The sequence below is a fragment of the Anopheles marshallii genome, chromosome 3, assembly GCF_943734725.1.
Source record: "Anopheles marshallii chromosome 3, idAnoMarsDA_429_01, whole genome shotgun sequence".
Taxonomy (NCBI): Eukaryota; Metazoa; Arthropoda; class Insecta; order Diptera; family Culicidae; genus Anopheles; species Anopheles marshallii.
The window spans coordinates 53,677,472-53,702,628 of NC_071327.1; the positions used below are offsets into that span (position 1 = coordinate 53,677,472).

A 25,157-nucleotide genomic window follows, 5' to 3' on the forward strand; every position below is an offset into this window, starting at 1 on the left:
TCTAACCTTCAAACACCTGCTCACAACTTCTAGATACATTCCGTCACAAAAAAGCACGACACACGCAAACAAGATGCGTGTGGTTGCAGACTTTGCGCCCGAAACCGAAAGTAAAAACCTGTTCCTGTTTTTTTGTGTTTTTGGGAAACCTTCACCAAACCACAAGGAATTAAATAACACTGTAAAGGGGAGAGATCTTGAATGACAAGATCCGATCAGAGCGAATTCCCGTACGAGGTGGCGTCCGACCCGCTTAAAACACCTCCAGAACACACACAAAAAAACTGGTAGGAATGGACGAAGCATGCTTGAAATCCTAATGCTCACCCCACCTCCCTTTGATCAGCTGATATGACCAGAGGGTGCTCTCGATTCTGGAACATCGCAGTTCATACATTCTCAACCGAAATTGCTCGTGGCGCTGGTATGTGGATTATTCGAGGACTGTCAAAACTGTGTTTTGAGGTGTGCACGAACGGATACTCCAAGGTTCATCACTCTTCCACGTGACACTGAGCCGAAACAACGATTGATTGACGAAGTGGCACATCATTGGTGAGCAGATTTCTCGATCGTTGGCTTCCAATCTTTCGCCAACCAAATGGACCCGTTTGTAAAAGGACATCCTTTGCGCGGGGTGTGCTGTAAGCTGATAAAATAAATTAAACATTTAATTGATTATCGGCAGACAAAGCTGGAGAATTCAGATTAGCGTGGAAAACTTGTTTGATGACTTGCAACTTGATTTACAGTTTTGTTGTTCTTAACATCTTCTTGATAGACTATTTCTTATATGACACTGTACAGCTTTCGACAAAGCCACGTACCGTGACAAAAAGTACCATTTCCTCTCGCCACGAAATGGTTCACTTCCTGGTCTCAGGTCATAATTCGATTTGCTGATTTTAATCGCAATTAAACTTCACCTTCGCCGTAAACCAGACATTCCTCGCTCAGTACAAGCGACAGTTTGTGTGAGCTAGCTGAAAGCCATTTCTCAAACCACTTCTACAAAGACCAGGAGACACCACAACACACATGGAGGGAATAACAAAAACTGGTCCCAAACGAATTGGCCCAGCGATGAGAAACGAAGCGGAACGAAATGGGAAACATTGCGCCATGAAGCCACGGCGAAGGCAAATCATCCTCCCGTACATCATAAATCAACCATCACCAGCGATGACGCGACTTCGGAGGCAAGTTTGCCGAGGGAATTCCATCCACGCTACGGAACCGCGTCGTTCGCCCGGCCGTATCGTAGAAATTTGATACATTTTTAAAGCATCATTTTTTACAGTATGATCCAAAAGCGCGCCTACAAAAGAAAGGAGAACTTATCCGAGCCAGCAGAACGTATCAGCAGCAAATCAGCGCAATATCCCAATGCTAGCCAAACGTTCGGACGCACGAACTTAATTACCTTTTGTACACCGATGCGCTTCTAAACGTTTCGATGAAGCAAGAGAGAGAGAGAATATTCGAAGGGATTTCTTTTTTCTTCTCGTTCCCTTTCGTACAGGTCCTACGGAAGTTGTTCATCTTTACGTTATGAGAAACTAATCACCTCCTAATAACGGTGCGCACGCATCGATTAATCACGATGATGATCCTTTCTTTGGGAACAACCGGTGTGATGCTGTCTGGAATGAGCCAGCCGCACAATGGATGCTTGGGAATTTTTGGGGGAAATCACTGAATGTTTAAAGGGTTTTTTTTTTTGGCTTTTGTTATGGGCTACCCCCTTAGATAGTGTTTCAAAAGAAATGCCTAAAATGCAAGAAAAGCCCAAACCACGCACCTTGTGACATTTATATCCACAAATATGCCTCCCACAAACGATCAGTCTCAACTGCACGTTGGATCGTTTTGATTGACAACTTTCTTCAAGAGAATATGGTAATACGGAAGGAACAGGACGGTAGATGGAACGGTAGGTAAGCTGTTTCTTTTTTCGAATGTTAAATAAACATAATCCCTTCATCCCTTCAACCAGTGACATAGTTTACTGTGCACCGTGTGGTTAAGGGAAACGTGTGATAATAATGTTGTTCACGATGAAGAGATTTTTGGAACTTCCCTCAGTCCCTCAGTCTTTAAGTCATGGACTGTTGCGGCTATAGCGGATAAAAGGTAGATTAAATTATGTTGCTTTTAGTTGTTGAAAAGCAGTAAAGCTACCATTTTTTGCCCTTTAAGCTACTTGCGCCATTCAGTGCTTCAAAGTTCCATGCATGATCTTAGAAATTGCTTCAGAACATTCTGATCTTTGATTTGTATGATTTCTTTGTCATGGTGCCGTGAGCAGGATATCATTTTCCTCCAAATACTTAAATGTCACCCATTTCATTTGATGCCGAGGAAGATCATCCAAACATCAAAACCCGAAATAAAAACCTAACATAACAGGACACTTAGACGCCATATAATAATTTAAAACACCATCCTCCAGAATCCTTACTCACGTTGGACATTTTTATATGGATGCAGAAAAGGTGAGACTTTCAATGTTATCACCCTGCCGCGACAAGACATTTACGTGTTTTTCATTCGTCTGCAGCTTTTGTTTTGTTTTGATTACTTCCAAGATTCGATAGAAATTCTGTTTCAAAAATTCGTGCAATAAAACTAAAACTTCCACCAGAAACATGTGCATCGATCGTAAAACGGTCCATAATTCCTGCACGACGCCAACGAACTAAGTGGGTATTTTTTAATCCTCTTTGCCTGCCATCGGGGCAAAACGGCTAAAACGGAAGACGAACAAAGTGACATTCAGCCGGTGTGTTCTCCGGTGCCTTACGAAATGCTAATGAAATTCCCAAAGCACGTCTTCCGCTCGGACAATGTGCGCTAATGCATGGTGCTGCCTTTTGTTGGTGATCAGTGGATGGAATTAAGACACTTTTTAAGACTTACGCAAAAGAGGTTTTGGGAAATTTACTGCTCTATTTGCTGCGAAGCCATAACACTAATGCCAGAAAGTCATCAATTCGCATTAGACAAGTGTTTGAAATTAGAGCCTCGAATGGGTTTAGAACAAGAACTGATTCTTCGACATGACCTTCAACGTGTTTCATTGATTTGAGAAAGTGAAACTGCTGTTGCAGTTTTAAAAAATATCAGGTTACTCTTATGTTTAAGTATAAAAACACTATTAATCAGTCGTTTCAAACATGGTTCGAACTATGAAATTAGGAAGAAATAATACATTAATTGTATGCAATGAGTTTGACAATACATTGAGAGATTGTTTTGCAATAAATGACAGCACTATCACTGCTACACAGTGGTTTATCTCCTAGTGTTACAAAAATGGATACAAAATGCATCCTTTTTATGGCGCACATTGGTCGTTCCCCAAATACGAACTCATCAGCCGCTTAGCTTCCCAGCAGGATGCCAGACCTTTATCACACCAAAATGCCACCCTGGCGACGGATCTTGCAACATTTACAGGCTTCCGTGCGTCTTCTGCTTTGAGACGGCCAAGGCCGGCCTGCCAACTGATCGCAAACACGAATAACGAAAACGACAAGAAAAACAAAAAGCTGCAAACATGAGCAATATCGTACACGGTTGCCCTCTTGGGCAAAAAGAATTAATCCTTTCGACAGCATTGAAACGGATCGGCAGAACAAAAACAAAAAAAAAACGGTCACAAAACAGACCACCGGACCACGGATTGAAAGGAACGCCGCCCAATTAAGCGTCGTATTGTAACATGGCACACAAGACCGATCAGTCTTGGCGGAAAAATTGTCCTCAAAAAACCGATCTTTGGAACATCTTTGAATTTGCGTCTTCAAAGTTCGGAGCTAGGCAACGAAATCCCTATTTAAACCATTCAAAAAAGTAGCCTGTTCAACATACTGGCGAGAAAATGGTATGAACCACGACAAAAAAAAACTGCGGCAAAAGAAGCTTAACTAAAACAATCAAACACTCCGGCCCAACCGATTCCATATGCTCACCGCAAACAAAAAAAAGCCGATTCCGGCTGACCGATTCAGCAATCGGTACATCGCACCACGTTCACTTTTGCTTGCCAACTTTGCCGAAGAATGTTTTCTTAATCAAAACACGGGCCCCGAATCGAGCGATCGAGCTGTAACCCCATCAGCAGCGAAAAACCCCTCCCCGAGCACCCAGACACCCCACGTCCACTTTGGACGAATCGGCGAGAAAAATTTGCATTAATTAAAATAAATTTATTCCAAAACCCCTCGGACGCAACGCGCGACAATGTGACCAACTGACTCTTCTTCCACCCTCAATACACCACTCATTAACACCCGCACCATCAATCTCCATCAGTTTCCTATGCTGAATGCGCCCTCCAGTTTGCAAAAAAAGGAAGACTTTTCTTTAATTGGTTAGCTTGTGCTATGTTTCTGTTTGCCACTGAAACAACCGAGGGAGAGAAAAAATCGCACTACCGATAAAATAAAACACTTACCGTACCAAAACCAAAAACACCAAAACAACCCACAGCACGGATTCGGCCTACGCATATGGGTTGGTGTGCACATCCTCCCGGATTCCCGGCTGCTGCCCGGATTGACACACCGCCGAGCAATCGCGTACCGTCGAGGCACCGCACACAGCACCGAGAAGCATGGGGGCGAAAATTAATCTTAATCTAGAAAGAAAAGGGAGACACACCACCAGTGGAGCAGTGGTGAACCTCTCGGAGCACCGAACGTAGCGAACGACTGCAAGTGGCAGCATGCAGCACCGATCGTGTTTGCATTCTTTTTCACGCGTCGCACACACACACCAGACCTTGTTGCAGTCACCAAACACAACCAGCAAACAAACATTTGCAAGGATTTGCATCACAAAACATCGCGCTGCGGCAAGCACGCGTATACGAAACGAAAGACTGCAACGGCGGTGCAAGCGACGAACCGTGCGACGGGGCCACTTTATCGTGGCAACATAACTTTTACTACGCTACCGGCGCAACAACCGCGTGCGCCAAGGCGTGTTAAAGATATGCCTGTACACACACACGCACACACGCGCGCGCACATAGCAGATGAACAGCAGAAACAGATGCATGTGCATGTATTTGCAAACGATGACCAAAAGAAATTCAACAACAGCAACAAAAACAGATTACAAAAAAGAGATATTCGCGACCCTGAGCGTGGGTTGAACGAAGAGCTGCATAAAATATGCTCGGTATTCGCTAATTAAGACCAATTTAATCAATTCACTCTCGCTTCACTCGCACGGATACGAACGAATAGCGCGCATACGCAGAACCAGCCTTCACAAATCTTACTAATGGGAAGGCCAACCCAAGCCAACTGCTGCATGCACAGCGAGATAGTGGCGATGCTGATAAAACAAACCAACACGGAAAGGGTTTTTGTCCGCTTTTCACCACATGGACATTGGGGATGATGCAGGCGATCGTGGCGAGAAGCAATTAATAGGCTGGCAGGCACAGCCAGATAGGGCCGATCTACTACACTGTCGTACCTCGTTGATCGTACGGACGATTAAATTGATCTATTCTTATTCGAGTTTTCTAAGCACAGGCTCGAAATGAATTTGTCTAGGAAGAAAGGACGTCCGTAAGCAGGAACGTTTTCTTATCTTCCGTTAATTACGCATCTTTCCACCCTGATTCATGTGCACTGATTAAATTAACCTTCGAAAACGTAGCGCATCGTAGCGTCGTACACCGCAATACGGCAAGGAATAAACTTGTACGATCGGAAGATTAAATCGAGTAAGATGGAAGCAAAAAAAAAAACAACACGTACCGATAATCTGTGACGGGCTCGTTCTGGCCGCGTGGAGGTATCAATTTGCGATCACCAATCAGCATCCCACTCTTCTGCCGGCGATCGATGTTTAAACAAACGAAGTCAAAACATGCGAACACTCCCCGCAACGGAAGGATACGATCACCGACGCTAGCTCTATCGACGTGGTACCACGCGAACGCATCCATTTCATCCGTTCATGCTGTTTGGGGGTTTTATCTTTTATCAGCGCAGCGTAGGCTAGTGGGCAGATGCAGTTTTGCATCGTTCCTTGCCACGATGATTGCTCCTATCGGCATCTGCTATCTGCACGATACATGCCCGCCCCAGCCACTCCGGTTCCAACATCGCGTATGTTAATCGATCCGAGAGACGAAGCAAAATCCAAAACCCGTTGAACATATAAATAAAACATGAAAGAAAGTCGGGAAATTAAAGAAGGACAGAGACAAGCGTTTATCTTGCTTATGGGTTTCGTGTACACAATATGGCGCCTTGATGGTCGACACAGCAACAACAAAAAACCGGTCATGTGCTCCACTATCATAGTACCGCGTGGTCCAGAAATGAAAAAAAAACAACCCCGCCGAATCGTAAAGAAGGAAATTATTAGCTTTTTGCCTCCGCCACTGCCGGCCCACTTACCTGGGTGGAGGACAAATTTATGCGCACTTTATGTAGCATACCCTCCGCTATCGATTACGATCGATTATTCGATTAGCCGTTGAAGCCCTTCCCTTCGCGTGTGGACGTTTGGAAGTCGCCAAAGGAAACTGTGGTTTCCAACTCTCTTGTAGCACAGTCTATCAATGAGCGAACACGATCATGAACCTTAAAACCGGGCCAGAAGTGATCACGATCATCCCCGCAAGCCAGTAGGTGTTTACCACCATTCTTCTACCGATCGATTCGAGTACACACGAGACCCTTTCCGTTAATTATTACGTACCACGGCCTACCGTGCGGACGGGAAGATTTGTCCGGCTAGGAGATGTGGTGTGGTTTAGTATTTACTTTCGAAACCGTGCCTCTCCGATAGTGCGACCTCGAACCACCCTGCGATCAGTTGCGAGTCAGAATTGCAGAACGGCCGACACCACCCGCAGCACTAAACGACCCTAGTACAGCACCGCCTTCTGTTTCTAGCTCAAGGAAATCCTTCCAGACGGACGGTCGATTCGGTCGCATTTGTTATTTATTGCCCGCGAGACTGGGGCGAGCCACGAGCGCAACACTCTTTATCGACCACACCCGGTGCCGTGACCAGGATACAGTGCAAACCGTCATGGCGGTTGTGTCGCTGTTGTCGTGTGGCGATATGTGGTGATACGATTTTTACAGGCTCGAAGCCAGATTATCTTACCGTTCTAGATTCTAACACGAGCCTTGACGTGTGTTTGAGCGTTCCCGTGAACATTCAAAGTAGCACCCTTGTTCAATAGCATACGGTAGTAGGGGATGATGTGATCAGTTTTAGCATTTCTTTATTGGTATGCAAGTGCCATACGTTACTCTCACGGTGATCCAGTTCCATGGCGGTGAGAACGTCCGACCAGACCGACCTGTTCCCAGCACCTTGGAATGATGGCGGCGATAACACACACACACCCACAGACACCTTCCGTGCCGTCGTGTACAGCCAGCTCGATTGGCAGAAATGAATTTTTAATTAAGAACAATTACTTCACGCGCTACATTTCTGATCTGGATTGCACTGCACCGTGGAACATGCTAAACCGATCAGCTTCCTTCACAGTCTCGGGGATTTTTGTATTGAATGCGGAAAGGAACTAAAGAGCTACTAAAGACGTGTAATCGTGTACTCTCCCTCACCGTGTTGCCTTAGCTTTGTAGGTAAAATAATTAATTAGCTTCCTTTCTTTCGAGCATGAACCATTCTGCCAATTTCGAGACTTCTGAGACCACCTGAACCAGATCGCAACCAATGCAAATCCGATCCACATCTGCCCCCATCGGTTCGTGGAGGTCCATAAAAGCAAGCACCGAAACGCAAACACCCGGCCCGGCGTGAACGATCACACGCAACTCAATCTTGCCACCGGCCGCCGTTGCGTCGCACCGTCCGTCCGTACCATCCCGAAGGACATTAAAATACGATCACCCCACGTGAGTGGGAAAAGCAACGCAAAGTAACGAATTGACGTTTTACGATCGCGCACGGAAGACAGCGTGAACCGTACCGAGAAATTAACTTTACGATCAATTCACGCGAACGCTTCACAATTGTGCCCGACCGCATTGGATCCGTTTTAGGGCACATAAAAGCTGCCGAACGGTGGGCCTAACTAACATCCCAGCGGCCAGACGCTGGCAGGAAAGTGAAGTGCAGAATAATGGTGACGGGTTTCGTTGCTACTAGGTTTGTTCTTTCCATCGTCACGAGCCTGCTGATTCGTACCAGGATATCTGTGCGCTGTACGTAATGGCGCATGCTGTACGGGCATATACATTCCGACACGCCCTGCTGGGACATATACGACGGGTGAGCGGTTTTTATGGTGCGCCACAACACATTAAATTAGATCAGTCGTTAAAACTGAAACCTAAAAAAAAAAAAACAGTACCAAAATCTAGATGACGGGATTATCAAATCTAACCACAACTGACAAACATCTCATTACTGCATGTACCGTGAAACGGTTAGACGATCGCCTAGTGGAGTGTGAAGCAGATGTCTAAAGCATGATTAAGGTGAATAACATTACGGATTTGTTGGTCGTTCTGTTAACGACGAACTGCGTTTTAATGCTTCTCAAGAACATGATCATCTGATACCGTACACTTCAAGGAAGTTTGATCCACGGGGAGTATTTAGAATTCTTCTAGGATGGTTTATTGCGATTGATTTAATCAATTTGACGCCCTTTTGGTATTATTCATTCTAGTCAAACTGTTAGATTTTTCATTATTTTAACGTCTTTTCAAAGATTGAGATTCAAATTGAATTTACTACTCAATAAAAGAAGAAACAGTAAACCAATAAATCTTGACATTCTATCTCACATTTCACGCCACCTCTAGATTATCGCCCAAAAATCTTCTCTTGAGCATTCGGAAAATAAAGCATGGAAGCCACGAAACTCCTCTTGGTTGAATAATTTATGCACAATGCAGCAAACATACATAATTTATAGGTCAATATGTTAGATCGAGAATAGGAACTGACCTGTAATCAACAACTGGAGGTACTTCTACAGACATCTGCCATATCTAGCCCGCATTCTCAAGCCTTCCAAACGATCATTTAACTCCTACACTATCATTACCATCCATGCAAAACATATCATCAAACTGAAAAAAATACGAAAGAAAGTGAAATTTTCGATTGTTGTGATGTTTTAAAATAAGTTTACACTCCACTTCAACAACTCACCAGATGCTCCTCAAAATATTTCGATTGCCTCCACGGAACTGCGCTACTGGAGAGGATATAATTTGACTTATCATCATTTGTGCGGATCATAGTACCCTTTTTCGGTGGACCGAACACCTTGCTTCTGGGCACTGGGGAAGTACGTAAATCTGGTGGAAAATTGAAATTAGTCTCGATCGATTCCAGCCGCATGGTGGACTCGATCAGCCAGCCACCGGTTGTAAGCCATGTGATATGATTGATTGAATTTTTCCCACAACGAAACCCGGAGCTGCAAACACCCGTAGAAACTTTTCATTATCGACCATTAGTCGGGAGTTTTTTTTTGTGTTGTTCTTGTGGGTTGAAATTCTTCGCTTGATACCTACCGACTGCTTCCTGCAAATGCCGAAAAAAACCCCCGGGACATCTTGACCCGAACCACGCACGCAAACGCTCATCACAGCAGATGAACCGATTAATCCGTATCATTCGTTCCCTTATTAGATTATTGGACACCCTTGCGTTTGCCGCTCGATCACTGTTCCATACGTTTCGAACGAAACGTCAAGGTTCGAATTAACTGAGACGAAACGCAGCGTCCAAGAATCTGTGGCAGCGAGTGGTCCAAGAATTTGTTTCACCGTTTCGTCTAAATTGGCTGCGTCATCGCTACTAATCATCGCCTCACAGTAGGCCGCGAGAGGACGCTCGTGATGGTTTGAGCTTTTCCTCAGCACATCGAGTAGCCCGGTTACAGCTGTTTTCTCCAATGCCTAGCGCGATCATATCGAATTCTCATTACCAAATAGGAGAACAAATTTTGACAGCTTACTGTCGATTGTTTTTATTAGGCCTGCGTCAAGTGTTCCAAATTAGTGCATTTTAATCTGAAATTGTACGTGTGCCCTGGTGTTTAGTGTTTGGAATGCCTCCACCAATGCTACCGGACCCACCAGGATCCGAAATCAAAAAACTCATCGACGAGGTGTTTGTTTCTCAAGGGGCTGCCATCAATTGTGGCGCCCTGCGCCGATTGCTGAATGAACTCACGTCCAACATGCAGTCGGGCTCAGCAGCTACGGGACGCTGTAATTGCTGCTGCTCGGCAAACCGCATTACGATCGATGGCCGATCGTTGAAAAATAGTGCCAGCAAAACAAACACACAAAAACTCAGCTCGTCCAAGGTCCAAAGTGTTGGAGGTGGCCGTGGAAAAGAAAAATCCAATAGCGACCGGGAGCACGACATGATCCTGTCCAAACTGCAAAACCTCCAGACGATGTTGAAAGCGATGCAGCAAAAGATCAACAAAATTGAATCGCGGCTTCCAAAATCTCAGTCGAACGTTTCGCTGACGATGGGAAGCAGACGACAGGGACAAAGGTCCAAAGCGTCCAGTATACGACTCAGTGGAGGTCGTGCTGGAGGTAGCAAGATTCCGAAGAAACACTATTGCGGTGCCGGTGGACCATCGGTTACGCTTGTAGGGCCATCGAACGATGGCTCAAAGCTCGGTAATCCTGAACTTTCCAGGACTCAGCTGATTGCTAGTGCTGACAGAACTATCGGTGAATGCCTTTGCGCCACTCGAAGACGTATGAGAAACGCTTCCAAACCGTAGGCTATGTTTAAGTTTAAAAATTAATGTATTAACTGAGTTGGCTATGAATATTCGACCATTACGAAGCAACCTGCAAACTAGGATGCGTTGACGGATACCGAGTAAGTTTTATGATTTGTTTTGAACTTTTCGAAAGAATCAGGAGAAAAATTTGCTAGTGGAAATATTTTACTCCTTGTTTTCTTGTTGATTGTACAAGTTTTATGAAATGGTTGAGGCCGCTTCGAACGATTTGGAAGCTTTGGTTGATGATGCCATCGCCCTCCCGGATGGTGTGATCAACTGTACCGAATTGAACCGTTTGTTGAAATACTTGGTCGAAGGAGTATCGAAAATAGCCAACGAATTCGAAGACCTTCGAACAACTAATGACGAACGCTTCCAACTGTTCGAGGATGCTATCGCTGAAGCGAAAGAACAAGCTGAAACTTACGTGGAACAGCAACCCACATTGGTCCCGTGCGGAACGGCTATCGTCAGCGAGCCGGAACAATCAGAAACCGCCCCTCAAAAGGAAAGTCTCTCGAAAGAAGTCACCTCAGAGACATTGCTGAAAGAGATCGACGAACAAGCCAACGAGTTCCGGGAGCACGAATCAAAGCTGCTTGCGGTCATTGGCGATCTCGAACAGCGACTGGAAAAAGTGGAACAATTGTTCTATCAAAAACTGGAACAATTGTCCAACGATTTCCAGCAGTTCCAAACGTTGGTTGAGAGCAAACAAGCAAACCTGGAGGAAGCCACATCGACTGCATCGATGCAGCAAACAGTCAGCTCTACCGAGCACATGAATAAACTAACCGAATTTACCGACAAACTGGACGAACTGCAAAGGCAGATGGAGCTACTTCTCAGTCACCGGGATCAACTTCCGCTCCGAATCGAAGCACTACTAGAGGAAAAGCTAAAGGAAGGCGAAATCACTGCTACGGGCAAGACACATTCACGCGTAGGCAGTGTCAGTTCATCGAAGGGTTCTGTTACGCCCGGCAAATCATTGTCTCACGGTCGGATGACAGAATCGACCGCAACGACCCAAGCGCTGATGGAGAACTTAAGCTGTCTCTCCTGTGACACTAAGAACGTAGTACAACGGATGCGAAACGGACGCTATCTGGCACCACGAACGAGCGCAAAGTTGGCCGTTGTTGCACGAAGACTGCAAGAGTCGGATGATGTACTCAGACTGCAGCCAGGATCGAGGGGTAGTCGTACTTGCGGCGGCGCTTACACGGTGGTCAAACCGGACGAAAGAGTTTTCCGACAAGTGAATGTGCAGTTTAATCGCACGATTCAGGAAGAGAACTCTGAACAAGACTGTTGAGCTGCTAGAGCAGAGAAGTAGGCCACGATATATTAGATACAAAATTAACGTCATCAATCCAAGCATCCTTTTTGTAGGAAAACATTTTGCCAGAAATAAAGCGGTGATCCGATCTATTCTCGTTGAGGATCTAAATTAAAAGTTCGAATTCCACGTAAATGGCATCCTTTCGACCGAAAATGAAACCTTTGAAACAGAAAAGTTGCTGTTGTGTAGCAGCACACGGGGAAGATCTGAACGGTTTAGGTGGTGGTAGATGGACTGGTGGCATCCACACGGTGACATATCCTGAGGAGCGTGTGTTTCGCGACGTCCGCTACACTGGACAACAATGGAGGTCGCAATCGTGTGGGACAACTAAACTGAAACAACTTATCAGACAACGTCCTAAAAAATAAAGTATAGTGCTACTTTGCTATGGAAATGTTAATATTTTACTGTTCATATGAGAATGTTTATTATTTTCTGATAGCAATTCTCCACTAATGTAAACATATTTAACTAATCCTTGCCGTATCTTCTCTTCCCGTTTTAGATGGTGGTGTCACTTTGATGACGATAACTACGTGAACGTGCCACGGTTGGTTCGAATGCTAGACGACTACAATCCGACGCAGGACTGGTACCTGGGCAAGCCGAGTATATCGTCACCGCTCGAGATCTTTCTTGATAATGTAAGTAAAGACCAATCAATTGATTCACTGACCATACATTTATTTTCTGCAATAAATCTTTTGCAGAAACTAACAAATAGTAACAAATCCCATAAAGAAAAATATTGATCAGCTTAGAAAACAAAACGAGAAGGTTTCGAAATCGTCAAGAAGATTACTTTTCTTGAAATTCGTCCAAGAATTCCGTAATCGCTTTAACGCCAAAGGTGATCGAATAAATGAATGTCACCAGTATCGGTGGATCGGAATTTTGGGAGGCTTTAGCCACCAAAGCCACACCAGCTCTACCGTCTCAAAATCCAGTGGCAAAACAGGGTCAGATTCCATCAGATTTCATAATTATGCCGATGCGTTATGCCTGCTATTCCCATCGAATATCAGAAACTTCCTTCGTTATCCAAACAACCTGTTACGAGACCGATCCTTTCGAAGCTCCCGGTAGTTGTGGATAACATCTCTGCCGAATCCAAAACCCCCCGGGGTGATGATGTCGAAGATGTCATTCGACCCTAGCCGGCCACAAAACGGTTCGAGCGTTATGATGCCTAAAAATGAAACTAAACCAAAACCTGTTAGTCATCTGCTAGTCTGATTGTCTCCTTTCGAGTACTGCTACAATGGTCAGCTGGACCACGATGCAGATGAACGATCCGATCGCAAACCTATCCGTCGCAAAAGTGGCAAAAATGATATAAAATTAAATAAGAATAAACAAATCACTACTACTGGAGCGCCACGGGTGGCACCTCGAAAAGCCAAAGATGGATAAAGCGTCAAACTGGCAGCCGAGCGCCTACGGTGATTGAGAAATGGAACTCATGAGAAGCGCGCTGAAGGTGACATCTCCGGTGGTTTGGGTATATCTCTGGTGGAGTAGAGGTGACTCCGTGAGTCTATCAATCGAAATCGTTCCTAAAACCGACGTCCTGCTGAGTTTATGAGGCGCTTCATTCGATGCTCATATGTTGCCTTTGATGATGTCCATAAATTAGCACAGCTCACGGGGGATGCCAACGCGAGGCAAGCTTGAACCCGCCTAATGATCTTCTCCCGATGTGCGACAAAGATGGGGACACGCCATTCGGTTTGCTAGCTTTTCGGACTCTACTAGCTAACAGAACGAACTCGCGCGACAGGTTGTGTCCACCGGGGAAAGTACACCAATGCGCTCGAAGGATAACAAATTACACACATTTAGCAAACGAATGCTAATCGGGAGACAGTTAGATTATGAAAATAGATCACACAAAGGCTTACGATCTTTCTTTTTTTCTAAATTAGGCTCACTCATCTGCTGTACCGCGCTCTCGGAGTACAATTTATTGCATCATTTCCGTTTTTTTTCTTCTTCGTTGCCTTATGCGCATGATCGCTGTATCGTAAATTAAGTTTCGACTTTGTTGAACATCCCACACCCGCGGCCACCGGTGTGCCACGACAGCCGAGCGGAATATGATTTAACGCGTCCGTTAATTTAACTATGAATTAATTCCCTATTTATCACACACCATTTGTTTGGTGTTTGCCCGTCAGGCTAACATTTTGGCCTCCCCCTCTCTCTCCCTCTTGGTTGGGACACAGGGAACTCACACGCGAGCAAAACATATTACTGCTGGTATCCTGTAGAAGGCTTGTGTTAGGCTAGGGAGGGGAAAACATGCTCACCAGTTTTCGAGCTGATCAGGATGAGCATGAGGATGATTGGAATAAAAAATAACCTTCCGAAATGTTATGCCCCGCCATCGTCGGAGCAGCGACAACCTCCGCATCGTAGACGAAGTTAACACACACGTAACTTCGCGTCCGAGCGAGCACCGGTCAAGCAAACCAAATTATAATCGATGATTTATCGATTATGAAAATTGGAACCATTGTCTAGCGTGGTTACAGTGAACGGGGTGGAAGGAACCTACGGAGGTCTTGTATTTAAAAAAAATGCCATTTAACCTCCCATGAATGTGAGACAAGTTCTTGTCTTCTCCACCAAAGTTAAGGGGTTTCTTGTCGTGTTTCATTAACTCCCAAATTTGTCCCACCATCTAATGAGGGCTGTTGGTTTGTGTCACACAACTCTCGCTCTATGATGCTGTTTTGTCTACCAAGAAAAAAACATTCCTGAGCCTCATAATGGTAAATACTTTCATTAAAAGCGCAATTCCAGAAGTGAATCATTTCTGTTGCTGTCCAATTGTTTGTTGTTCAGTCGTTTCTTTTTTTTTTCGAAATCAGCAATTGAATTCCGTCACTCACTGCTAATTGTGCCATTGGAAGTTTTCCGTGAGGGTGAGAAATACAAGACCAGGGGTAGGCAAAAAACCTTGGAAGCCGAAAAATGTTGTACCCATCATAAATGGGTAATTTGAAGTTTGGTTTTTTTTTGGGGAAAGAAATTGAAGATAATTGGATGTCACGGCAAATGCGGCTTAATCATTTACCCGCCTGATTGGTTGGTTACCCCATGGGTGGGAATCTTCGATCATTGTTCGTAGGGGTGGTTTTTCTTAAGTTTAAAGAAAGCTAATTAAACACAGAGTGCGAGAGAGTTTTGATCCACCAAGACGGTTCTGGAGCTGCCGTTGCCACATCGGATCGGCTAATTGCCGTTCCTTAAGACATCAGTTATTTTTAGCTCATCGTTCATTGGAAATTGATAACAATTCATTACCATCCTCAAGGGTATCTATGTTTAACGGCTGGGCTGGCCGTTGGAGAACCTTCCAGACACCAAAATCTTCGAGCTCCAATAAAGATCCCGTAATCAAAATGTGTGCGCCCGCTTCAGCCTAGGAGAATTTTAATGATCCGCGCGGTCAACGATTCGATGTCGAATTAGATTTTTATGAGCTCAATCTCCCGGTTTTTGCTCGTGCCTCTCCGGGCCACACCGTGCCTAATGGCGGCGCCCCTTTTTAGTTTTCATCCCTCCGAAAACTCAGGACGCTGGACGCTGACCAGCGGGATTGCGAAGATGAAGTAAAGCGACCCATCGTTTCACACCATTGTACCCGGTATGTTTCAAAACGGTACGCTTTCTTCCTGTTGCTTTTGCCGGTGTCTGCCGTCGCGAGCGGTCATCGATCGGGTTCCGATCGGACCTGGTGGAAATGGAAATTAGCACCTTCGCAGCAAGGTCTAGATGCCGCGGAGAACCATCGCCGCGCATAGAACGCCGTACCTAATTAACGGAATCAACCCTCTTAAACGGGGCGAGACGCAATTGGGTTATCGGACGCAAGGGCAATGGGCGGATTTATGATGTTTCGTCGGTAGCATGCGGAGCTCTTTCTTTCGGGACGATTCCCTAATCCGATTTTCGTCGTTCGAGTTCGATTGAAGTTGACGGATTGATCGTAAAGGTGTTATCGCGTGAAACGACTAGACGACGGAAGGCGACTCACACGTCTGCACTTTGGGCAGTGGGCCTCTTTCGGCTAAGTCAATCGTTGGTAGATTTTAATTGACTGATCACTTCTTTTGGTGCACTACTTCGTCCACGACACTACGACTCCTTTCTAACTGAGATGCAACGTTTGGCTGTCGACATTTGGATTTGATTCTTGAACCAAAAGGGAGTTATTCAACTTCAACTCTGCGAACCCATGATTTCGACGACCTCCTGCTCCGTGCACTCCTTTCGCCAAGAACTGCCAGAACTGCTCACAAATCTCACCCACAAATTGCATGTTATTACCGCATCGGTACCGCGCCTTTCCCCTGCGAGCAATTGGCCCGCGGTGTGGTTGTAGTAAATTATGCCACAATTACTCGTACAGGCAAAAACCGTTGCTACGGCCGAGCACCCGTTCGAGCGACCCCACGGAATTGTGTCCCAGAAAAACCTGTTGCGCAAAGCAGCACTGCTGTTGAAATTAAACATTTTTCCCTCCGAAAGGCCATTTTCTTGCTGTGCCGGGCCTTTCGCCAGGCCCGGGTGAGCAAATTTCTTCGCCTTTTCATCTAACGGACGGCCTTTTGATCCGCTGATCCACACGCGTCTCTCTCGCCGCGGTACTGCCGCACTGCTTCTAGTGGACGGCTAGTTCGATCGCGTCGATGGCAGAATTGTGTGTGGAGCTGGGGACTGCGCCGGGAATAATCCAAAACCCCACACTCGTGCCGCAGGAACGAACGAAGCAGAAGTGGGCAATTGATTTTGACGTTTCCGACATCCATCATAATCGCGCTCGCGCGCCCAATGCTCCAGAAGAATAAAGAGAGCATACAACAAACATGAAAAAAAAAACAACCCTCCAAGAGCAGCAACTTCTCATTCCGTCAATCATCCCCGTTTGTTTGTGCGTCAGTTACTAGCACCAATTACGGGTCTGTCTTTGAAAGCGACCATGCGCACAGGCTAGAAAACCTTCCGCGAATGCCAGACCACTGAGCGCTATTCTTTCCATTTTCTATCTCTCGCGGAAGTAGCACAAATTGGCGCGCGCGCGCGCTCCCAAGCTCGCGAACATACAAACGAGACCGATTGACAGCATCCGAGCATGGGGGTGCCGGTGGCTGGGGTCACCAGCCACGTCATCATCCGGTGCGATCATCCACGTTTTTGTTCCCGTGCTCATTATTTCCGATACGAACGCGCCATGTACGCCGAATGTCCAGACTAGATCGCATCACAAATCCGCTCCCGATTAAGCTGCCAGACGCCCAACGTTCGATCTGAATTTTAACTTCAACCCAGCATCAAAGCGCATTGATTGTAATTGATGGGAAAAAAGGGAAGAAGCGGATCATTTGTTTGCGTTGCTACCGGAAGCTGATTTTGGCTCCGGAGAGGCAAGATCAATCCGCACCGATAACCCAAATGGACGCAAAACAGGCAGGACCCGAAAGTGGCCCTAAATTGCGACGAAAAATTGCTCTCTCCTCTCGGCGAGATTACATCGACCGGACCGGGAACCAGTCCAGGAAGGGAACTGTCACATTCATTGACAACGAAATGAAGCCTCGTACCAAATCTGGGGAGCCGGGAGTGAGGCAAATCAGCAACAAATTTCGTCCACTGCTACCCACACACATACACGTTTGCATCAGCATGCAACATCGGGAAATGGAGTTTAATTGACGTTTTTGTGTGTATAACCGGTGGCAACTTCGTGCTCGACTGGTACAACTGCTACCACAGGACAGTTACAGCGACAGTTTTGCATCAACCGTCCGGTCATTGACACGCGGACACCCGAAGCCTTGCTAATTTTGATCCATTAGTCATGCCACTCCCGGTCCTGGTTGCACTGTGATCCTGGCAAACGCCAAGCAGCCGAATGCGACCAACAAAAAACCCGTGTCGAAGCACGATCGCATCTTTCGAGATTGCGCGTCACAGGACATTGGCGCGACCGGTCGCAAAAACGTGTGGGTTGTTATGATGATCTGCCCCGCTTTAAGGGGGCCGGCGGCACCAATTTCCGTGACAGTTGATCGTTTGCGATTTGAGGAAAGTTAAATGTGTCGCGCCAACCACCAACTCGCCGGCCGCAGAAAACGCACAACACAAACGGAACGGGAAACGGATCAGCGACAGCAAGAGGATATGAATAATGACTCCGCAACGTTTTGTTGGGTCCGACCAAACCATTGCCGGCCGGAAATCGTTACACCCCGGAGTAACTCTTTCCGCAAGGGAAGGTGGATTTTGGGAGCAGGGTGTTACATATGTATATTCCGGCCAGGATAAGGTGGCCAAAAGCTCTCGAAACTTGTTTGGTGCCAACGGGCATACAACGAGCATGCTAGCCGCACGTTGGCGTAATTGTGGCCCGATGGAACCATGCGTTTCCCCAAGTCTCCAATGCACAGTTGGACGGAAGGTGGACAAAAGTACATTTTATAATTTACTTCAAACATCGAGTTTAATTTGGTTATAACCGAGTCAACTCGGTTATTTGCATCTTATATTTAAAATGCTTAACAAACAGGTTCAACAATTCCACAAGATCCGATGCAACCACAGTTTGATCTTTCATTTAACGTAACTTTACACAACTCTTTTTTAATTGTGTTACTCTAGATGTAGGTGAAACATTGACAAGCAAATATCAAGAATACTCTTAAACAATACTCCAAAACTGATGAAACACTCTTAGCCACGTTCGAGAGGTAGATACTCAGAAGGATTTTTGGCCTCGTATGTGTGGAAGGACAATGGTGGAGCCGCTATAATGACGAGCTTTACGAGCCTTACGACAAACTCACTGTCGTACAGCGGATTAGACTCACCAGGCTCCGGTGAGCTGGTCACGTCATGAGAATGACACCGGACGACCCAGCCAATAAATTCCTTTTAGATCGTCCACATGGACAGAGGAGGCGTGGTAGGCCCAAATTGAGATGATTTAGACGATGGCGTTGTAGCGCTGGATAAGTGAAGTGAAGAGGACTATCGACACCAGAAAATCGTTAAGAGTGATATGCTCTTATATGCTACATCTTTTAGTAACGTCCCAAAAATCAATTATTTTGAATTGAGATACGTTGCTGCATCGAAGTAAGTTTCCACTTATTAAAAACGATCAGTTAGGCCAACACCAATAACAGTAGGTTAACAGGCTGTTCTATTGCCATACGAACCCTCTGACCCTATGGAATGGAATTCGAGGTGATCTTTAGTCAAAATAGTTATACAAAAAACTACATTCATGATCGCTGGTTTTGATCCGCTGGTTGTCCCATAGTGCAATGTTTCTTGTCGATGTGCACATTATTTCGGTATCCACTGTGGCACAGTGGCCCGACAACTGATCTACATGGACTGATAAGTTTTAGCAGGTTCGGTAGCAAAATGTGCTTTGCATGCAAACTTTTTTGGAGTTCTCTCCACTTTTTTTTGTTTACTCTTCATCCCCTTATTCTTGTAGAAACGATCTGCGGTTTATTGTTCAGGCACGATCGATGATTAATTGCTACAGAAGTATCTGTCACCGTCACACAGTTGTAAGCCCGGTACACGCTGCTACATTCGTACTGGCAAGTTAATTGCAGCTGTAATCCATCGATTGATTGGACAAATCAATCAAGCCGCCATTACGGAAGATTCTGCTGGTATAATAAAGCACCAGACGTTTCCAACCGTTGTCGCCATGGCATGGCATGCTGGCAGTCTGCCGGATGCCATCGAACGCGAACCCGTTTTTTTTTTTCAATCTCAATGGATTGTTTAATTCAATTAAGAAAAAACCCCAACCACTTCACATACACATTCCAAACCATTTACATGCCGAAAATATGAAAAATGACCACCCTCCGGCAACGGCTGGTTGATTGACGGGTCGCAAAGCGTCAACGCCGTCTCGCCGTTGTCTGGATGTGCGATCGGAAACGATGACTGACAGTGTCCGGTGGTGTGGTCAATTGAACATCATACCCGTACATGCACTTGGGCCGAACGGATGATCCTGCCATTTGGGTTTGGAGATAGCAGTATGAAAACAATGCCATCCTGAAGAGTACGTACCTTCCGACCTGAATTATGTCAATCCGGCAAAGGTGTGCTCGTAAATCATTGACCGTATTTAATGCACCACAAGCGAACGGGGATCATTTGTTGCAATGAGCCTACACCTTCGTTTGGGTCGTACGGGGGGAAAGGAATTCCTGCATAGATCTGAAGCAAAGGAAAAATGGGGGCGTCCTCCAGCGCTGACAGAAGCTGAAGCGCGCGCCCTCAAGTGCACTTACCGGCCAGCGTATTCAGCCGGCCAATTTCACCCGGCCCAATATTTACCCTGCTGGTACACCAAGACCTCATTCTCCCACATGACACACGACGAATGTGTTCGACTTTGCTTTGTTTTTATTTAACTCGAAAACTGTCCCCACCATCCACGATCCGCCACCGGACTGTGCAGCGCTGGAAGCGATGTGAAGATGACGATGATGAGCTTCCAACACGAGAAGAGCCCCAGCCGTCTGGTGGACAAACAAACAAAGTCATCCGGATCGCGCGGTACATTCTCACCGCCGCTTCGTGCACTGCAACATGCTGCATCAGCAGCAGCCTCATCATGAAGCGAAATGATGAAGTGAATGATAAATAAACCGTACGGCCGGTGGTTGGTGCGATTTGTAGACGAGCGAAACCACGGCACGCCACCATCGGACCGGTATGTGACGGACACGGCTGCGGTGATCGGTCAGCAGGCGGCACCGCCACCATGACAGCTCAGCCATCGATCTACCCCGGTTTTCTTTAGTTTAGTAAAACAAAAACATAAACGAACAAAATAAATAATTCAACACACGCCTCGCACAAAACCGGCGGTGAAAACGGGCGCACAAGATGCGAGATGATGCGCGGTATATATACACCAAGTGTCCGGATGACTTTCGGGAAGCTGAAGAGCGCCCGACCGTTTGGCAAGGTGATGCTGGTGAGAAGATCCGGGCACGGTCGAGTACCGTACCGAGAATATGTCGAGATATTTCCAATCTCATCTTCTACCCACTTGCTGCCTTATAGCCACCGACTCCCAGCAAACGGAACTACTTCCTTCAGCGTGTGTCGTTATGCGAAGCAGAATTATAATTCATCGCACACACATTTTGATACGTCGCACGAAAGTTTGCCGAGCGCGACACTGTATGTGGGAATCAGCAAACCACTGGATATCATGAATAAAGATCGTCCCAACGATCGATCAATCGAATCGAATCGTACGGAGCAACGTTGTTTCGTTATCGTTCGTCTCGGGCTTCAGAAGGGCTCCAGAAATCAGCGCCACAAGAAATTGCGCAATAGCATCGGGACATGCGCGTCAGCAAACTTCGTCCTCCTCCCGAAAAAAAAAATCAGGGCTCACTTTTCAAGATTTGGTGCGTTTGGTGATTGTTTTATCCAAGATGGAAACGAAAAACATCGCCATTTTAAGTCAGTCGCATCCTAATATGGATCACGGTGCAGATCCTTGTCTATCGGTAGTTGATGATAAATTTATCCGAATTTTTGGGAATTTTGATGGATGGCATAAGAAGATCTTAATCGGTATTGTTGCAATGTAGCCCTTTGAACGGGCTTCTTATGCTACTATTTCTTTATTCAGGACGTCTAACACTCCCTGGGTTAGAATTCCTTCAGATCGTAACGACCCACGGAAGAAACAAAAGAGAATAGTTTAGAAACTTCATGAGAATTTAGGAATCTTCCTAAGGAGAACTTGGGAATTTAAATATCATTTTAATATTTGGTTTTGTTGCCCAAATATCTATTAGTATTGCTGAATGCATTGTAATTAACGAATGTGTTCTGATATCCTAAGTCTCATGTCCTAATATGTCCTAATGACTATATATCTTTGTGGGAGTTAGATGTATATGTAGTTAGGGTGATCCGAAGGTGTATTGGGAGTGGCGCCCGACGACAGGATCGGTCGAAAATCCCATCCGGACCAATTCCTCGTACTTTCCAGCTACAGGTGAATAAAGTCAAAGTAACTTCCTTCAAAGGACCCTTAAAAACCAGGAGCGTAAAGAGTCTTTTGATGTTTTCGTATAAGGGAACCAGAGTTGATCATCCGGTAACCAATACTCAAAACTTCCTGAGAAGATCACGACAAGTGAAGATGGGCCTTTAATAAAAGGTACCTGAGATGTAGTGTCCGTAGCAGTAAGATTTTGTTGAAATGATACCAAAACTCGTCTAGAGCTAGTGAATGTAATGAGATTGATGTTTTGGATGGAGTTGCCGATCGTGGCGTACCCTACATATTGTGCCAAATTTGCGAGGTTGCAGGGCAGCCGCCACCATTCCATGATTCATAAAACACGCACGTCAGCCACCTAACATCCATATGGTGTGGCGTGCCGCGCAGAGCTAAGTGTTTCCAATCAGCCTCAATTGATTTGCCCAATCAACTCTCATCAAATGTAACCATCGTGCGAGATGTTTGCATGATGTCTCGCTTGGCTCGAAACAATTCCCAACAGACGGCACATATATGTTTAACCACATGTCTTTCTTCTTTTATCTCCTTCTTCCCCGACAGACCAAAACATCGACGGAAGTGAACAAGAAGGTGACGTTCTGGTTCGCAACCGGTGGGGCCGGGTTCTGCGTAAGCCGCGCACTAGCGCTCAAGATGATGCCGATCGCCGCCAGCGGGAAGTTCGTTGCGATCGGTGACAAGATTCGATTTCCGGACGACGTTACGATGGGCTTCCTAGTCGGTAAGTGTTCTGCAGCCGGCAATGCCGTCTATTAACGAATGCTAATCTCCATTCCGTTCGCTATCCCTTTTCTTCCAGAACACATCCTAAAAGTTCCACTCACCGTGATCGACGCGTTCCACTCCCATCTCGAACCGATGGAGTTTATCCGGCCGGAAACGTTTCACGATCAGGTGTCGTTTAGCTACGCCCGCATGCGCAACGAGTGGAACGTGGTCAAGGTGGACGGTGGGTTCGATCTGAAGACGGACCCGAAACGGATATACTCGCTGCACTGCTATCTCTATCCGTTCTTCAGCATCTGTCCGAAGTCGATACGACGGCGATGATCCGGAACCGGAGCGGCGAGATCTTCACGGATCCAAGCGCGCCCCAGCCATAGCACAGTCATAGCGTCCGGACAGACAGCCGGCAAGCAGTTAGAGCCAAATCAAAGGATTAAGATTAACGGTGCGTACACGATGCCCGACCCGACCCGGTCGTGATAGACGGGAGCAGGAATGTGACGAAGTGGTAGAAGAAGAAAAAACTGTGATCGAGAAAACTGTAAAGAAACGAATGGAGAAACATGGAAAAAAGCAATAATAAGGAGTAATCGTGTAGATGTGGTATAAGGCATACAGTAGCATGTAAGTTACTACCAACTACTACCGGTACTAAAGGTGTAAAGAAACCGGAACTAGGAAACAGACAGGGATACAGGAGAGAGCAACACAGAAGAACGACGGCACGAATGTTGCTGGCGGTTGTGTACAGAAGCCGCAGAAGGAAACAATATTTATGTTGTACAGAATACAGATGCTAGTAAAGCGACTACGTATAACACCGGGTGCGATATGCGTAAGTAGAGCCAAGGAAACACTATGTATACACTATTGTTACGATGTAATGGCTTTTTTTGATGCGAAACACGCGAAACAACCAACCAGCGCTGGATAAACAATTAAACCCGAGTTAAACGCAACCGTTTCGCACAGCCATGTGCTGAATAATTCGTTCGAAAGCTATAACCTACCGATCGATTATCAGTCTAGTCTTCAGCGTGTGGGTAAGAAATGGTCCAAGTTTGCCCGATACTGCAATGCACAACGGCATTTAGTACGAACTTGCTTGTAGAACGAACCCGCTTGCATATCGAAAGAGTCTTCCGGTGGTGATTTGAAATCAAACTCGTGTTTACTTCCTCTTGTAGCATTTAGTCAAACATTGTACATATTTCACCAGTAACGATAAAAAACAAACCACGCTAATATAGGGTAAGTTGTTATGATGAGCCGTCAAATTGTCGATAGACGTAGCAGTGTAGGCAACGGAACAGAATAGAAGAGGTTAGTGTGGTGCAAAATACTACCTTCCGTACAATGAACCACTATGGTTTGTGGGGCAGAAACGTATAGAAGAAATGTGTACCGAAATACGAAGTTAGGCAAGCGTTACATTGTATGTTGTATAGGTTGTTCAAAACAAGTTGTAAACATGAAATAAAAAAGTGATATCAAAACGAATGTAAATTGGTGTTTTTTTTTGGCTAAACCCGAAGTGGTGTACTTATTTGGTACTACAAGCTCTTTAAGGTATTGAGTCCATCAGAAACCTTAAGTATCTTGGGGTCAGAATCGACGACCGACTGAGATTCAAAGAGCACCTTCAGGAGGCCTGCAAGAAGGCTACGAGTACCGCAAAGGCATTGGCATCATTCACGCCAAACATAGGAGGACCGAGTAGCAGTATAAGGCGTCTCCATGCCAACGTTGCCACGTACGCGTTGAGATATGGAGCGCCTGTTTGGGCGCACATCCTGACGGAAAAGCAGCATCAAAATGCTGTTAACAAGGTGTACAGGCGGTTGGTTATGCGTACGAAGCGGTATGCAGGATTGCGGGTTTGATGCCTTTATGCATCATCCTTGAGGAGGACTCCGAGAGCTACCAGAAAGCACGTTCGAGGGAACCACTCACTGCAGCGGCGAGAGCGGTCAACAGAGCAGCGTCGATGGAGAAATGGCAGAACGCCTGGAGCAGCGCAACAAAGGGGAGGTGGACCTTCTCGATGATCCCGGATGTGGCATTATGGCTGGGTAGGAAGCATGGTGACGTGGACTTCTATGTCACGCAGTTCCTGTCCGGACACGGCTACTTCAGGAGCTACCTACACAGGTTCCGACACGCATCCTCACCTCGGTGCTCAGCGTGTGTGGTCGATGACGAGA

General features: G+C 46.0%; 2 protein-coding genes across 2 annotated transcripts in view; both read left to right on the forward strand.

Moving 5' to 3' along the window:
• LOC128716242 (fringe glycosyltransferase) overlaps window positions 1-23,277 on the forward strand; it is a 119,236-nt gene extending 95,959 nt beyond the window's left edge. Inside the window, exons 5-7 of the mRNA XM_053811162.1 lie at window positions 12,637-12,775; window positions 22,768-22,948; window positions 23,027-23,277. Coding sequence (XP_053667137.1) covers window positions 12,637-12,775; window positions 22,768-22,948; window positions 23,027-23,277 — 571 coding nt within the window. The remainder of the gene's footprint in view (window positions 1-12,636; window positions 12,776-22,767; window positions 22,949-23,026) is intronic.
• On the forward strand, window positions 10,986-12,101 carry LOC128716243 (uncharacterized). Its single transcript, XM_053811164.1, has one exon. The coding sequence runs from the start codon at window positions 10,986-10,988 to the stop codon at window positions 12,099-12,101; it is 1,116 nt and encodes a 371-aa protein (XP_053667139.1).
• Window positions 23,278-25,157: the final 1,880 nt, after the last annotated feature.